General features: G+C 36.0%; 2 protein-coding genes across 2 annotated transcripts; both read right to left on the bottom strand.

Moving 5' to 3' along the window:
* Positions 1-1,675: 1,675 nt before the first annotated feature.
* On the bottom strand, positions 1,676-2,641 carry LOC103740380 (olfactory receptor 143-like). Its single transcript, XM_029567296.1, has one exon. The coding sequence runs from the start codon at positions 2,633-2,635 to the stop codon at positions 1,676-1,678; it is 960 nt and encodes a 319-aa protein (XP_029423156.1). The 5' UTR covers positions 2,636-2,641.
* A 12,013-nt stretch (positions 2,642-14,654) lies between these two features.
* Positions 14,655-15,596, bottom strand: LOC103740348 (olfactory receptor 143-like). The gene has a single exon (XM_008840930.1). It carries the CDS (start codon positions 15,594-15,596, stop codon positions 14,655-14,657), a length of 942 nt encoding a protein of 313 aa, XP_008839152.1.
* Positions 15,597-17,468: the final 1,872 nt, after the last annotated feature.

Raw genomic sequence — 17,468 nt, 5'->3', positions numbered from 1 at the left:
AGATAGATAGATAGATAGATAGATAGATAGATAGATAGATAGATAAATGCACTGTATCCAAAGCAGCCTATATCTCCTAATTACTCATTGTTGTCTAAGGACTGAATCATTCACTCCTAGAGGGAAGAGTGATGTTCTTAATTTGCAAGAAGCTCACAAAACTTCAAATATTCAAGAGCCACAATTTCAAAAATATGTTCCCAATAAACACTTTCCAAAGGAAAGCAGGCTCTTTGGTGGAGCTGACTGCAGGTCAGGTGGGAGCTTCAGTGATGCAAGCTTAGTGAGTCATTGTCCATATTGGTGTAAGCACATCAGCAATTTAGCCATTCTGAGTCCTGGATTCCTGTCAGCTACCCATCACCCAGGCTTCTGTGAGTAGCTGCAATAAACTCATTGTTTCCACAGGCTTGACTTGTGTTCAATGATTTCTTTGGCCTTTTGTTGGTGTCTTATCAGGAAAAAAATAAAAGTTTATTACAACAGCATACATGGACTATATCACTAAGCCTTAAGGTCCTCTGTGGTTTGCTTTTCAGAAGAAACAAGTACACTGTTTTGTAAAAGTATTTATTTAATGCAATGGGAAAAATAAAAATTCTAGATATATAATGGCTCTGTGTTTTGCAGACAGGGACACGAGTATGTCAGTTTTATAAACCATCACATACACAATCCATATATTGTTGAGAAGACAGTGGCAATTACAATTCTATTCATAAACAAAATAACAGTTTGCCAGTGAATTATTATAATTGTAAAAACGTTTGTTTAATATGACTAATACATACTCAAATATGCATAAAATAAAAACCTAATTTGAATAAAGTATAGTTTTACTATTTATTGCAAATATGTAACTAAAAGTTGAAACTAAAGAAAATTTCCCTAAAGGGCTCGAAATTAATCATGAAATTTTGACAACTATGTCATATCCACATTTTGGTCATTGTCTCAGAAGTGAACATAAGAAAGAAATTAATTCTACATAAGACATGCAACTCAATGGATTTCCTTACCCAGAGAATAGACACAAGAGAAAGACAGTTTTGTCTTTAGCTGGAAGGTACTGCAAGATAACACAATTGGACCTTGATCTGATATACACAATGACTTAGTTACTTTTCTGTTGCTGTGATAAAACAGCCAAACTGAGGCATAATATAGAAGGAAGAGTTTACTGGACTTAGGCTTCCAGAGCGTTAAGAGATAAGAGTCTATCCTGGAAGGGCAGGAGGGAGCCAGCACAGAAAGCTTAAGCAGGCACAGGAAGCAGTGTTGGCAAACTGGTACTGGGGCAAGGCTACGAACTCTCAAAGTCCAATGCCCAGCAATGCGCTTTTTCTACCTAGGCCATACCTGAAAAAGGTTTGACACCACCAGCAACACCCATTGACCAAGTGTTCAAATATTTGGGTCTGTAGGGGCTCCTTTTTCAAAGCATCACAGTCAATGAACACCATGTTGCAGCCACACTGAAACTGAAGATATCTTAAGTAAGAAAAAATAGGTGCACATAGGTACATTGTATAAAAGAGGAAAAGAGGATTGCAGCAGAAATCCTGTCAAGACAATAGAAAGATGAAAACAAACAGAAAAATGGAAATGATAACATGATCACTTGGAGATGAGGGAAGTAAAGGAGGCAGGGTTTAAGGAAGCACCAGTGATTAAATCAGCCTGTCATTCTCTTCATGGTTTTCTTCACAGCAAGCTTGACATCCTTGTTCCTGAGGCTGTAAATTAGAGGATTCAGCACAGGCACCACAAGAGTATAAAACACTGAGAAAAATTTCCCCTCATCTGCAGCTTCAGCAGATGATGGCTTGATGTAAGCTAGCAGCCTAGACCCATAGAATAGACCAACCGTAATGATGTGAGACCCACAAGTACCCATAGCTTTGGACCAACCCTTAGCTGATGACATCCGAATGATATTGGAAAGAATCATGGCATATGAGTTTAAGATAATGAGGCTAGATAAAATGATAATTGTACCAACCACGGCAGAACTTACAAGCTCATTGATATAGGTGCTGGTACAGGAGAGCTGGAGGAGGGGGAAGATGTCACACATGTAGTGGTTAATGATGTTAGAAGCACAAAAATTGATCTGGATCATAAACCCTGTGTGGACTACTGCACTAACAAACCCCATCAAATATACAGCACACATTAGCAGACAGCATATTTTAGGGGACATAACAGACTTGTATAACAGAGGCTTACAGATGGCTACATAGCGATCATAGGCCATGGCTGTCAGCACGTAACACTCAGAGTTGACAAAAAAGCAGAAAAAAAACAGCTGAGTCATGCATCCTGTGAAAGAGATGGTGTTCTTCTCTAAAACAAAACTCATCAGCATCTTGGGTGTAAAGACAAATGAATAACAAAAATCAATGCAGGAGAGATTGAAGATAAAAAAGTACATAGGTGTATGGAGATTTGAATTCAAGCAAATGAGATTCATTAAACTCAAGTTTCCCATCACAGTGGCTGTGTAGTTCAACAAGAACAGGACAAACAGGGGCAGCTGAAGCTCAGGATGATCTGTCAATCCCATAAGAATAAACTCAGACACAGAAGAGTCGTTTGGTACAGCCATTTTCTTTCTGGACTTCCTGGATGGCATCTGTAGCAATAGGAGTACAAGGTGATATTAACATCTTTGACTCCAGAGGGAAAGCTAGTTACTGCTTTCTGTGTCTGAGGTTTACTGACCACACAGGAAGGCATACACAGAGCACAATTACCCATGTGAATTCTTGAGGATTCACCACTTCTTTTTTCCTCTCATTCATGATAGTTACGTTTGCCCAGAGAAATGCTGATAGAACTGCAAAAGACTCTGGATCATTTCATTCTTTTTTTTACAGCTTACTATAGGTTAAGGTTGATTATACTAACGTGTAAGTAATTTTCTCTAGGACTCATAACTACCACAGCTATATGTTTGTAAGAAAATTGTCAAGGCAAACATTAATCAGTGCTCACCTTTGTTTACCCACAGTACAATCTGCTAGTAGAACTCATGGTGATATCTTCTTCACTGTACTGAAAGGGTCCAAGTCAATAATTATTGTTCATGCAGTGGTGACCAGTAAAGATATGTGTGTGGCTTTTTCAAAGAGGTACACCTGGAAATGACATGATCTCTATTTCACATACACAAAGGAAAAAGCTATCTTATATCACCTCAATTGATAATATCTATTTCAAAGTCAGGATTTCTGAAAAAATTCATTAGAAGCATGGAAAAATATTCTCTTAGCCCCTTGAGGGTAGAAATCTCTGAGCTTAGTTTTACATCTAGGATCATAGAACTAATGGATCTTTTGAGATTCAAAGTTGTTCTCAATTTATAATTTCCCAGCAGGAGTACCTGGTCTCTGGGGTAGAGCTGTGACTGGTCCCTTTTTCATTCTTCTCATTAAACTCTGCACAACTCTGCAAGAGAATTACACAAGGACACACTTACTTGCCATTTGTAGCTCTCCTGTGATTTCAGTAATAAACATCATCAGACCAAGCTTAGCATAATACCCAAATTTCTGTACAGGGAGGCTGAAAGAATAGAAATAGGAACCTGATTTGATGCAAGTTGAAATCCAGACATTTCCACTTCCCAACTATAAAACTGTAAAATCCTCTGACACTTATTTTTATGTCAGTCTATTCAATTGTATATTTATGAAATATGCTCATTAAAAGGATTTGGGTTGTTGATTCATGGTAGATTTCTTGACTAGAATATGTAAGTTTGAATGTTGTATTAGTCACTTTTCTTTTGCAGTGATATAAGTACTGACCAAAACAACTTATAAGAATAAGAGTTTATTTGAGCTTATGGTTCCAGGGGAATTACAGTCCATCATGACGGGGAGCCATGGTGGCTGGATGTGACTGGAGCAGGAGCAGCAGAAGTTAAGCTCTCACAACATCAAGCAGGCAGACGAAGCAAGAGAGCAATTGGAGATCCAACAAGGCTTAAGAATTCTCTAAGCCCACCCCCAGTGACGTGCTTCCTCCAGGATAGCCACACCCTCTAAGACCTCTCAAACAGTGCCACCTTCCCAGGAAAAAAAAAATTTTCCAAATACTTGGAGCCTCTGGGGGACATTTTCATTCAAACCACCACAAATGTTAAATTTCACCACTCCAAAAAAGTCCAATGAAATTATTAAATAGAATAATGAGCTGTGTCATAGCATTGTATGCCATGAAACAATATTTGCATAATGTATTAGAACTGTACTAAAGTTAGGGAATGAGCCTCATAAGCATTATCTCTTCTTCTGCAGTTCCACATCCTTATTCAGATAAACCAAGTTCCTTGGTACAACTGGCATTTGAATTAGGGCATATCTTATGGTGGTGCTGTAATAAATAGTAGAGAATAAACAGTATCCTTGGCTCCTGCCCAGTCCATTCCAATACTCTCCTCCCCATCAAGGCATACACCAGGTGTGAACAAAAGTATTTCTCTGGATGTTGACATATGGTCGATGGATGCTATTGGGGCTCAGAAGATTAGGTTATAATGTGTGCTGTATCCACATGGTACTGACATTGCAGGGAAAAATAATTATAGCTTGTAGTATAAAAAAATCTAGTTCAAAACGCAGCATCAATTTAAACTATAAAAATCTGCAGCAACAATATTCATTAAAAGAATGTAAGAAAAAGAGAACTCACTGTGAATTTGGGAGCAACAATCTCTTGAAACAGAACCACATTTGACTGTGATCAACTCTCTATTGTCTTGTTTCTATATCAAGAGTCTCAGAGGTCCCTGATCACATAAGGGAATAATTTGAGACAGATACAAAAGAAATTTAGGTAGATCATGCTTATGAGAATAAAATTTTCATATACTCTAAAGGCTAACAGCAAGCTGAAGAGAGAGTGTACACCCAGAGTGTCTTTGGAGTCTGGGGTTTTAATAGAAGCTGCCTTTGTGGAAGCAGATCTTGATTTCTGGAGTTGGAGGAAATTTTCCTACAAAAGAATATGTGATGTCATTTTTCTCTCCTACACAAGGACCAGGAGAGTTTCTCAGTCTGGAAAGACAGTCAAGAGATTGTCATAGAACACTAGTGGGTGGACATTTCATTCAAACGCAATGCTAGTCACAGACTTTCGACCCCAAGTAACTCATCAGTCATCATAATTCAAACATCCGTAAGTTATTCCTTAGTTATCACCACTAAAGATGTAGGTTTGTTTTTGTTTCCTTAATTTTTTGTTTAATCAATTTTAAGCCATTTTTCATGACCAGTCATTTGATAATTCCTAGCCTAATCCTATATGTTTGACAATTTTCCCTTTTCAAAAGAGAGAGACAGAAGACAGAGAGAGAGAGAGAGAGAGTCAGTCTGATGAATGAAAAAAAGTGACATTGCTCCTTCCAAACCTGGGAAAAATGCTCTAGATAACTGGCGGTCATGGAAGAACCAGGGTATTGGTCCATGAAATGTACTCATCTCATAGAAATTCCTATTAGAAGAACATTTTTATGAAACCATGAGCCCCTCCTGGAAGTGCACAAACAGTATACATACCTAGCACCTTGAACACTCATTTGTGAAAAATGGGTAGCAAAGAAACATAAAATATCAAGAATTAAGAAAATTCAGCAAAGACGTTTTGAATTAAGCACAAGTCAAAAGACTATAAATTTAGTTAAATACTCATCAAATACTGACAGAGATCCCCTTTTAGTCCATCTGGCTTTAAGCATAACCCTTAGGATGCCTCATATTGCTTCTATCTAGGAAATTATCTAATCTGAATAGTATTAGCGTAAATTCAATTGAAAAACATGAGTTGGTGTTAATCTGTTTCTCAAAGTCCTGTAGTGTTGTTTTTGTGAATTTGGGTGCACAAGAGTATGGTACATATATATCCAGGATTTTAATATCTTCTTGGTTAATTGTTCCTTTGATCAGAATGAAGTGACCCACTTTATCTGTTCTGATTAGTTTTAGTTTGAAGTCTATTTTGTCACATACTAGAATTACAACCCCTGCTTGTTGATTAGTGCCATTTGCTTTAAATGTTTTTCTATAGTTTCCCCTTAAGGTAGTGCCTGTCCTTGAAAGTGAGATGAGTTTCTTGCAGACATCATAAAGATGGATTTTGTTTCTTAATCCATTCAACTAACTTGTGTCTTTTGCCTGGGGAGTTCAACTTATTGCTATTCAAAGACATAATTGAAAGATGTCATGGTTGCCACATTTTGATACCTGTTTGAATTCTTTGTATAATTTTGTGTTTCCACCATTATATCTTCATTTAGTTTCTTTCTGTTGCCCCTTGGGTATAGTTACTCCTTATCCATTCTTGTATTACCTCAAGAATTCTTTGAAGGGGGGTTTTGTGGACATGTATCCTTTCAGCCTTTTCCCATTGTGGAAGGTTTTCTTTCCCCTTCTATATTTTTGCTGGGTAAAGTATTCTGGGTTGTCATCTATGAGTATTTAAAACTGGAAATACCTTCGTACAGGCTCTTCTGGCTTTCATGGTTTGCATTGATAAGTCAGCAGTTACTCTGATGGGTTTTCCTTTATATGTCAGTTGTTTCACATTTGCAGCTTTCAGTATTCTCTCTTTGTTCTGTACATTTAGTATTTTACTATGATATGCCATGAGGAGTTTCTTTGCTGGTCCTGTTTACTTGGTGCTCTATGTGCTTCTTCTATTTCTATGGGGATGTCTTTCCTTAATTTGGGGAAGTTCTCTTCTATAACCATGTTTAACATCTGATCAATACCATTAACCTAAAATTCTTCTCCTTCCTCTATGGCTATGATATGTAGATTTGGTCTTTACATGGTAACCCACATCTCCTGCATATTCCATTCCTGTGTTTTAATTTTTTCTATAATCTTTGCACAAGCAGTCCAATTCTTCAACTTTCTCCTCCAGTGTTGATATTCTGTTCTCTGTTTCATTCATTTTAAGGGAAAGGCTTTCTCCTGTTCTTTCAAATTGGGGTTTTTCATTTCCTTCTTCATTTCAGCCTAAATTTTCTTCAATGTTCTCTTTTATGAATTCAGTCAGAAGTTTATCTCTATCTTCTTTAAGTTCTTTGCTTTGTTTGTGTGCTCTTTAAATTTCTTGAAACCCTTGATAATATTTATGATTTTTTTTGAATTTTGTGTCCTGAGTTATCTCTAGGGGGTTTTCCTTATAGAACTCTTCTACAGGACTGGTGAGGTTTGGTGGGAACACATTATTTTGGTTTTCCCTGTTATTATTTTTCCATCGTGATTTTGGCATGTGGAAATACTTTCATTGTTTGTGACTCTGGTATGAAAATCAAGCCTTCGTTTGCTGAGTTGAAGTCTACTTCTGTTTGTATTATTGGTGTGCTTTGGTTGTTTTCTTATTGGGTATGTAAAGGTGCTTGGTCTAGGTTTCACTTTCTCTCAGATTTTATTTGGGAGGGACCGATAGCTTCAAATCAGCGACTCAGAAACTCCCAAAAGCCCCAAGACAGGCTCCAGTCAGATACACTCAGGCTCCCCTCAAATACTCAGATCCCTACTAGAGGGTGCTCAGAGCACAATTTGGGAAGTTCAGTACCGGAAGGCCTGATTTTGGCACTGTCAGACAGTCTGCTGAGTTCTCAGCCCCTATACCAAGCTGATTCCAGATCAGGTGCTCTCAGACTGAGTTCTCAGCCCCTACACCAGGCAGAGACCACATCAAGTACTCTCAGGCCTTCTGCTAAGGTCTCTGCCCTACAGTAGGGTAAGTAAACCCCTGGGGCCATAGGAGGGGGTCTCACATAATCCCAGTTAGGGAGCTGAGTATGGCACCATTTGGGAAAGCTTTGGAGAAGCTCACCACCATGTGGAGACTGGATCCAGGCACTCTCAGGAAGTCTGCTGAGGTCTCAGCCCCTACCAGGGAAAGGCCGGATCTGGCACTCTCAAGCTGTCTGCTGAGTTCTCATCCAGTACACCAAGCAGAGACCAGATCGACACTCTTAGGCCTTCTGCTAAGGTCTCTGTTCTCTTATTTGCACTTCTGAATAGACTTAATTGACATTTGTGTGTCAGATTCTGGTGTAATCTTTATTTGTAGTTTGATATATAAAAGACATAGGTGATAAGATTAATTCTCTCCACTTTTGGAGGTATAGCAATTGGAGTACTGCTATTATGGGATTAAAAAGATTCAGAGGGCAAATTTTCTCAGGAAATTTGTTTGCTTACATTTGAACTTACATAATTTAGATAAATATATTTATTATAATTTATACGTGAAATGAAAACGCTGTGATATGTGCATGACCTTAGGAAGAATTCTAGCTGATTAGTCTTTTTTATGATCTTAGAGTACAAATAAATTAATGTAACTAATTTATGGCTTATTTTCTATCTTACGCTTTTAGACTAGATCTGTGATGATTGATTTGATGGGATTGAAACGTTTGTGATGGCTGTACCAGCAGTCCTATTAGAATTTAATCTACTTTAGGGTACTCTGGACATCATAGAGAAAAGACAAATGTTCAATCTAACTCTAACTCACTCTGGATGACTCTAAGTGATCAGTTTTAAAGGCAGTGTTGGGAACATCTGGCACTTGATTCCCTCAAGTTCAGAGGAAATTCTAGCAGAAAACATATCTCTTTTCTGGGTTGTTTATAATTACAATAGCTCATCTGGGAGGAGCTAAGGGGGAATAGACACCATGCACTTTGAGCTACATCATACATTTTGAAAAGCAAGAGAAGCAAGATTTAAAGGAATAATAAACATCTAAATAAAGACTTTATTCTGTTATGTTTATGCAAAATAGTATCATCAAGCTATAAAGGAAAAGTTTTCTTAAGTTACAAAACTTCGTATTTGATACATGATCTGTTTGTTTCCTTGTTGTTGAGACAAGGTCCTTCTAGCCCCAGCTAACCTGGAGCTCACTACGTAAAACACACTGGCCTTGATCTATCTGGACAATGAAATGAACCAGAAGGATAATCAATATTTCATGGGCAACAAAATGTTAAGTTTCTGATATTTGTAGTATCATGTTTATTTTGTAGGTGGAATGGAAAACTTATTTTAATTTATTTTTCATATTATACAGAAGTAATTGTGTCTTTTTTGTACAAAGATTTAATATGCTGTTAACATAAGGATATGAGGTTACAGAATGAAGACTTAATCTTTGTTGTGTGTACAGAGAAATTATTATGAAAGAAAAAGAAAATAAATATGTGTAGACTATGACCACTGTAAAATTTTTTACTGAATTTCTCAATTTCCACACAAGATAATTTGATAGTATTTAGGTCAACTCCCCATACTTCCCTCCACTGACCCCCACCCATTTCAGTGTCTTCTATTATATATAAAATATGACGTATAGAGTCTGATTTGCGTCTTGACATATCCCTGAGCATGGGTCCATTCACTGGAACCTGGACAACCTAAGAGGAGTCCCATCCCTGTTAGAAACTGTCTTTCCCTGCCCAGATAAGGATGGTGGACACTTTTAAAGGTGTTTTTTATACAGATTTATTTCTTCTTTTGAGAGTTTTCTCTTAGGATTCATAGTCCATTTATTAAATTAAGTCATTTTTTCTTGTTTATTTGGTTTTTTGAGTCATTTCTACATTCTGAATATTAATCTTCTGTCAGATGTAAAGATTTTCTCCCAATCTCTGCATTTCCTCTTCACTATATTGATTGTTCCTTTACTGTGCAGAAGCTTTTCAGTTCAAAGAGATCTCATTTGTTAATTGGTGACCTTAATTCTTGAGCAACTGTTGTTTGACTTTAAAAGTGATTTTAAAAGTCCTTTCTTAAATCTACATCTTGTAGGGCACTTCCTATGTTTTCTTCTAAGTTTCAGCTCTTCAGGCTTTACATTGAAATCTTTGATCCATTTGGAGTTGTTTTTTGTGCCTGGTAATAGGTATGGGTCTAAATTCATTCTCCTACACATGGAGATCCTACTTGGCCAGTAACACTTGTTGAACATGCTATCTTTGCTTCATGTGTGTTCTTGGCACCTTTGGCAAACATCACGTGGCTATAATTTAGACATGCACATATGCTTGCTTCTTATATTTTGTTCTCTTTATTTATAAGGCTGATTTTGTGTAAGTATCATGAAACTGTCTTTAGACAGTGTCTCCCATAGCCCCAACTGGACTGAAATTCACTATGTAGACCATCATGGCCTCATCTTATAGAGATTTGCCTGCCTCTGCCACTTGAGTGCTGGTACTAAAGGCATGTGAAAACCATGCCAGTGTGCCATGCTATTTTTGTGACTATAGCTCCATAATATAGATTGAGGTCTGGTATATTCAACTTTCTGCTTGGGACTGCTTTGTCTATCAGAGGTCCGTTGTGGAAAATATGAATTTTAGGATGGTTCTTTTCTATTTCTATGAAAAATATCATGGGGAATTTAATTAGGATTGTACTCAATCTGTAAATTGCTTTTGGTAGGATGATGATTTTTCACTACGTTTATTCAACCAATTCATGAGCGAGCACAGAGGTCTTTCCATATCCCTGCATCCTCAAACTCTTCAGAGGTTTAAAGTTTTCACTGAAGAGGTCTTTAATGTCTGGTTAAGTTTATCCCTAGATTTTTTTTAAATTATTATGAATGGAAGTTTTCCCCTGAATTTTTTCTCTGATTTCTTATTATTTATATAAAGAAAGGGTACTGATTTTTATATTTGTAACCTGCTACTTTGCTGACACTGTTGATTTTTTTTAGAAATTTTTATAGGGTTTTGGGGGACCTCTTATATAATTTGATTTCTTATTAATTTCCTTCTCTTGCTCAAGATAGAGTATCATACACTATTTTGAAAAGGATTTGGAATAATGGACAGCCATCTCTGGTTCTTGATTTTAGTGGGAATGCTTCAAGTTAATCCCATTTACAATGATGTTGTCTATGGATTTGTTGTATATGGTTTTAATTACAGAAAGATATGTTTCCACAAGTGCGATTTCTGCTAGGATTTTTATCAGGAATGCGTTTTGGAATTTGTAAAAGTCTTTTTCTGTGTCTATTGAAATGATCATGTGATTTTTCTCTTTAAATCAATTCATCTGATTTATTACATTTATTGACTTACATGTATTGAACCATGCCTGCATCTCTGGATAATATTTTTAATGTGTATCTACATGCAGTTTGTATTTTGTTGAGAATTTTTTCCAATGCTCTTTAGGGATGTGAGCCTATAGCTTTCTTTTTTGTGTATATTTGTCTAGTTCAGGTTTTAAAGTAATATTGTCATCATAGAAGGTGTTTGGAAGGTCTTCCTCTGTTTCTATCTTTTTGAATGATTTTAGTAGTATCGGGTGGAGATATTTAAAGTTCGGGTAAAATTCTGCTTTGAATTCATCTGGACCTGGGCTTTTATTAGTTGGGAGGCTTTTCATTGCTGTTTTGAATTCCTAATTTGTTATGGATCTGTTTAAGCTGTTGATTTCTTCTTGGTTTAATTTTGGTCATTTCAATAAATTTAGAAGTTCATCCAATTCTTTTAGATTTTCAAATTTAACAGAGCTTAATAATGGTTTTTAAAGTGTTCCCCCTTGTAATACTCTAGAAATTTTTGGTGTCAGTGATATTTTGCATTTCTTCTCTGATTTTCTTTCCTCGCATTTGTTCCTTCTTTCTTTTGGCTAACTGAGCTAAGGGACTGTCCATCTTGTTTATCTTTTCAAAGAACCAGCTCTTAGACTCATTGATTTTTTTGTATAGGTTTCTTTGTTTCATTTTAATTGATTTCTCCTCTGATTTTTATTATTCTGCTGGGTCTGGGTTTGGCATGCTCTTGCCTTTCTCTAAAGCCTTACCACTCTGATTGCACTTGATCTTGTGATCTCAAAAGCAGGGTTGGACCTGGTTAGTACTTGGATGGGAGACTATGTTCATTTATAACAAGTACACATACAACCACAAAATAGTCAATAATTTTCAAAGAAATTTATATTTGACTCTAACTTATTTATTATGCTAATTTCTACATAGACTTGAATTTTAGAAATTTCAGTAATAAATATTATTAACTATAGACCTAATTAAAAATTTATGCTAAATTATTTCTCCTTTTTAATCACAGCAATTGAAACTGTGAAATACACCTCTTAAATTTAAAGAAATGAATCAAGTTCTTGTGGAATTACTCTTTATAATCCTCTTCTGTTTACGACAATAGAGAACTCATGGCACACTTTACGTGCTGAATTGATGAATCACATTTTTAATTACATCCCAAAGCTTTATAGTTATGGATTTTAGATATCCTATGTCTTCTGAAATATATGCTTCAGAGACTATTTCAACCAAGTTTTAACAACTCTTAGTCATGCACTATGTAAGTAAAATAAAAGTATGGAAGAACTTAGACTTCCAAGAACTTAGACTTGAAAAATTAAATTTTAAGATCATTGAAATAATAAAAAATCGTTACAATGTTTTACACTATAATATCCATAATTTTCATCAGATTGAAAGTTTTTAACTGGCATCACATTTTTGTAAGCCTATGCATTTAAACCAGTATTTTACAATTTCTCATATATTACCATGTTCATAAACTTAAATTACAGCATATTCCAACCTTCATATACTTAGGATATATTCATATTGTGTAGCTATTCTTCCAAATTTAAATATTCCTTGCTAGAAGGAGTAGAAAAAAAATTTCAAGACTCAGGGAAGCTAATAGTACATACAATACTCACAAGTCTCTTCCCCAAGATGATATAAACCATAAACAGCATCTCAGAAAGAGGAGACTCTTTTGTAGGAACTTCCTACAAGTTGACAAGAAGCTCTAACCATGAAGCTTTGGTAAATCACTCCTGTTGGGTGGGTTTATACTGATGCAGCTGCCTTTGAGTTTCCCATGTTCTTACATGTAACCAAAATAAACTCATTATTTCACTAGGCTATACTTGGGTGGAATCTAGTCCGTGATCTGGTACAGATTAACTTATTGAGATAAGTAGATGTTTACTCTTGCAAACCCATAAAAAGTCATACAACAGCTACTAAGGAACATCCATCCTGAACGCATTAAGATAGTGATAGACACTGTATCTTCTACACAATACAAATGTGAGGAATTTCCATAGAGTATGGTTTACTTTTGTTTTTGTTATGAATAAACCAGTTGTGCTGCCAAATAAATACATAATATCTAATGTATTTCTTAAAATGTATATTTAATTTTGGAAAAAGTGGTGAGACTCAACATAAAGGCTTAACCAAAACCCTTAGCCTCACCATCTCAGAGATATTATCACTAATCCAAAAGGACAAGGAGAAATGTCGCTTTGTTGATAGCCTCTGCACCACTTTGAAATCGGGGTTCTGTGGGAACAAGTGCATTTTCTACTTAAATATTGAAGCATTTTAGACAATCTCTCTAATATAAGCAACTTGTTAAAGGATGTTCTGACTTTTGGAATCACTGTGAAATAACTTTCCAGAATTTCTCTATATTTGTACACAATCCTCTTTCTTTCCATTTCATTTCTTGATATATTAACCATAGATTCAAATCAAGCGCTGCATGATTAGTTGTGGGGCCTTAAGCAGAGCACATACTTATTTCCTCATCTTCATAATATATATGGGTATATCTTTGACTCTGTGTATCAATCCCAGGAATAATAGTATTTATGCACACAATATATTAATAAGTCTTAAAGCCTAGCAATTGTTTGTGCTTATAAGAAAATAATCACATATACAATACACAAAACAGACAAGACTGACAATTTTAACGTTATTTTAGCTCCATTTATACCAAGATATTAGTCTACGAATGTATTGTACTACAAAGCAGGTAAGTAGCAGACAGCAAAGGCTACTGAAGACTAAGTATATAGTCCAACATAATAATTCTCTATAATAATTATGGAAATTTTGGCAATTTTAGTGTTTTCATAATTCTTATAATTTCTTAGTTGCTTAAAAGAGGTTGTATTTATCATGAAGACATAATCAGAAAATTAATATCTACAAGAGAAAAAAAGCAAGAAAGAAATCAGTTTACAAAAGTCCACGAAATCATTCATTTCCTTACATAGAGAAGTTATATAAGAAAAAGAGCAGATACTGTTATTTTTACAGAGAGAAAAATATCATTATAGACTCTCAATCTGGAAAAACAATGAAGATCAAGTAGAGGCACACTGAGTCAGATGATATCTCAAGGTCAAAAAGGAGAGCTCAAGAAATAAACCACATGGTGGGAGGCAAAATAAACTTACAATGGAAAATCTGTGCATTATGTAGAAAATAGAAGAAAAGCACAATATAAGAATAGAAAAGTGGAGCTGGAGAGAGGAGTCAGTGGTTAAAGGCACTGACTGCTCTTTCAGAGGACCTAGGTTTGTTTCCCAGCACCACATGACAGCTAGCAACTGTCTGTAACTCCAGGTCCGGGGCATTTGACACCCTTTTCTGACCTCTAAGGGCATTGCACAATATGCATACACTTACACACATGCAGGCAATACACTCATAAACATAAAATAAAAATAAAAAGTTTTGAAAAATAAACGAATAGAAAAACATTATGAAGAATAAGATTACAAAGCAAAAGAACAATCAAAGCAACTGGGGCTAAGGGAAGCGAGAGGGTTCAGTTAGTTTGTGATTCTCTTCATGGTTTTCTTCACAGCAATTTTGACATCCTTGTTCCTGAGGCTATAAATAAGAGGATTCATCATGGGCACTACAAGAGTGTAAAACACTGAGAAAACTTTCCCCTGGTCCACAGTCTCAGCAGATGTTGGCTTAATATAAGTGAGTAAACCGGATCCATAGAACAGACCAACAGTTATTATGTGAGACCCACAAGTGCTCATGGCTTTTGACCAACCCTTAGCTGACGGCATATGAACAATATTTAAAAGAATCAAAGTATATGATGTTAAGATTATGAGGCTAGAAACAACAACTACAGTGGTGACAACAACAGAACTCACAAGCTCATTGACATAGGTGCTGCTGCAGGAGAGCTGGAGAAGAGGGAAAATGTCACACATGTAGTGGTTGATGATGCTGGAGTCACAAAAGTGGAGTCTGATCATGCACCCAGTGTGGGCCATAGCACCAGCAAAGCCCATCAAGTATGAACAAAACATCAGCAGGGAACAGATCCTAGGAGACATGACAAACATGTACAGCAGAGGCTGGCAGATGGCCACATAGCGATCATAGGCCATGGCTGTCAGCACATAACACTCAGAACTGACAAACAAAGAGAAAAAAAAGAGCTGAGTCATGCATCCTGTGAAGGAGATGGTGTTCTTCGTTAAAACAAAACTCATCAGCATTTTGGGGGTAAAGACACAGGAATAACAGAAATCAATGCAAGACAAATTGAAAAGAAAAAAGTACATGGGAGTGTGCAGGTGAGAATTCAGGCAAATAAGATTCATTAAGGTCAAGTTTCCCATCAGTGTGACCATATAGTTCACCAAGAACAGGACAAACAGGGTCAGCTGGAGTTCAGGTTGCTCTGTCAATCCCAAAAGAATAAATTCAGTCACTGAAGAATCATTTTCAATAGCCGTTTTCTTCATGGTGTCATCTGTAGAAACAGCAATCAGAGGTGACATGAGCACAGGGCTGTAATTCAGAGGGACATCTGGAGCTGTTGGTCTCCAAGTTTAAGGTTGTCTGAAGATGCACAGCATGGTCTACAAGTAGCACAGCTGTGCATGTTGATTCCTGAAGAATCCCCATTTCCTCCTTTCCCCACCATGATGTGTATCTCTGAGTACAGAGAATGCTGACAGAGCTATTAATAGCCCTGCTCATCACTTCCTCCCTTTTCCTTGATCTTTGCTAAAAATTAGGTCTGAATAGAGCAATAGGTAAGGGGCCTTATCTACACCAGCCAAATTAGATAGCTTTGAGTTTGAAAGAAAATTATTGAGACAAATGTGCTCACCTTGTTCTCTAAAACCTTCTTTGGTATGACATCTCATGAGCCTTTCACCTGAGTCCTGAGTGGGTCATATTAATAACAGTAAAACAGAGCCTTTTTAAAGGCAAAAGTCCTGAGTAAATTCATTAGTAGCATGAATATTTATTCTCTAATTATGATTTTTCTCCTAGGTTCATTCCACGTGCCCCTTGAGGGTAGATATTATTGTGCTTGCATTTACATTTGGTGTCATACAATTAACGCCAAATCTTTTGAGAATTAAAAATCTATTCAACTACAATTTTCCACAAGGTGTACCTAGTTCCCAGGACATAGTTGTGGATATTTTCTTTCAATAAACACTCCTTAAAATATGCTCTACAGAACTCTTCAAATGGAAGGCCACAGTCATAGTATACTTTTCTATTTCTAGCCTCCGATTCCTTTGGTACTGTTTTAAATATTAAATGCAAAGATTTTAACAAAGCATTGAAAAAAAATAGGGATAGGCTTCAAATCAGTGTTAAAAATGAGAATTTTCAACTACCTATCTATGAAACTATAGAACTAAGATATAATCACCTAATCATATTTCTATTTATATCTCCATGTTGCTGTGCATATCTACAAAGAAAGTCTCAGACAAGAAGTTTTGAGTAATAACTCAGTGTTAGAACTCTTACCTTGCATATAGAAGGCCATAAATTAAATCCCAGGACCCCAAAGTTTTTATTAATGCTAATAATATAGTGAAATGAAGCAAAATAGCTCTCCTATTATCTAATTATATAATTAAATGAGATGATTCATGTAATTTATTAGAACTATGATTTATACATGAAAAGAGGGTGATAGATATTAGATTTCTTTGTTCTGTACATTCTTATTGAGATAAATCAAGTTTCTCTTCTTTTACTTTATTGACATTTGAATGATATATATTTCACTTTAGTGTTACACTGCATTTTAAGAGAAAACAGCATCTTTGTCCTTGCTTATTCTCTGCCAATACTATCCATGCTACACACACACACACACACACACACACACACACACACACACACTGTTTGGATCCAAATGAATTTCTCAACAATGTCAAGTATCTTACAGATACTTCAGGAATCCAAAAATTAGAGTCCAAAGTATAGTGCTTTGGCATGCTGAGTACTTTGAACTGACTTGGACTCTCTGAGAGAAAAGTCTAGTAATAGTAATAATAATAATAGTAATACTAATAATAGATTATACCCAACACAAAATAAATACAACATATAATATCCATGGATTTAAAATCTGAAGCCATAACACTTTCATAAAACAAGGAAAAGTAAAATTATTTGAAATTTGGGATCAGTGAGAGGTTCATACATAGGCCTTCTATTGACTGTGACCCATATTCAATATTCCTGTTAGTACATTCAGGGTCTCTGAGGTCCTGTGTCACACTGGAAAAAGAATTGAAGGAAAGGCACAGGAAAATGAGAACACATGGAAGTTCTCGTGTTTTCTCTTCTCTTCTCTCTTC

Source organism: Nannospalax galili, unplaced genomic scaffold, assembly GCF_000622305.1.
Source record: "Nannospalax galili isolate Female #2095 unplaced genomic scaffold, S.galili_v1.0 scaffold881, whole genome shotgun sequence".
In the NCBI taxonomy this organism is placed as follows: Eukaryota; Metazoa; Chordata; class Mammalia; order Rodentia; family Spalacidae; genus Nannospalax; species Nannospalax galili.
Note: the sequence above shows the minus strand (reverse complement) of the source record. Positions and strands in the feature narration are given on the sequence as shown.

Excerpts from the sequence above, each read along its gene's own strand:
- LOC103740380 (XM_029567296.1), bottom strand. The coding sequence starts at position 2,635 with ATGCCATCCAGGAAGTCCAGAAAGAAAATGGCTGTACCAAACGACTCT.
- LOC103740348 (XM_008840930.1), bottom strand. The coding sequence starts at position 15,596 with ATGAAGAAAACGGCTATTGAAAATGATTCTTCAGTGACTGAATTTATT.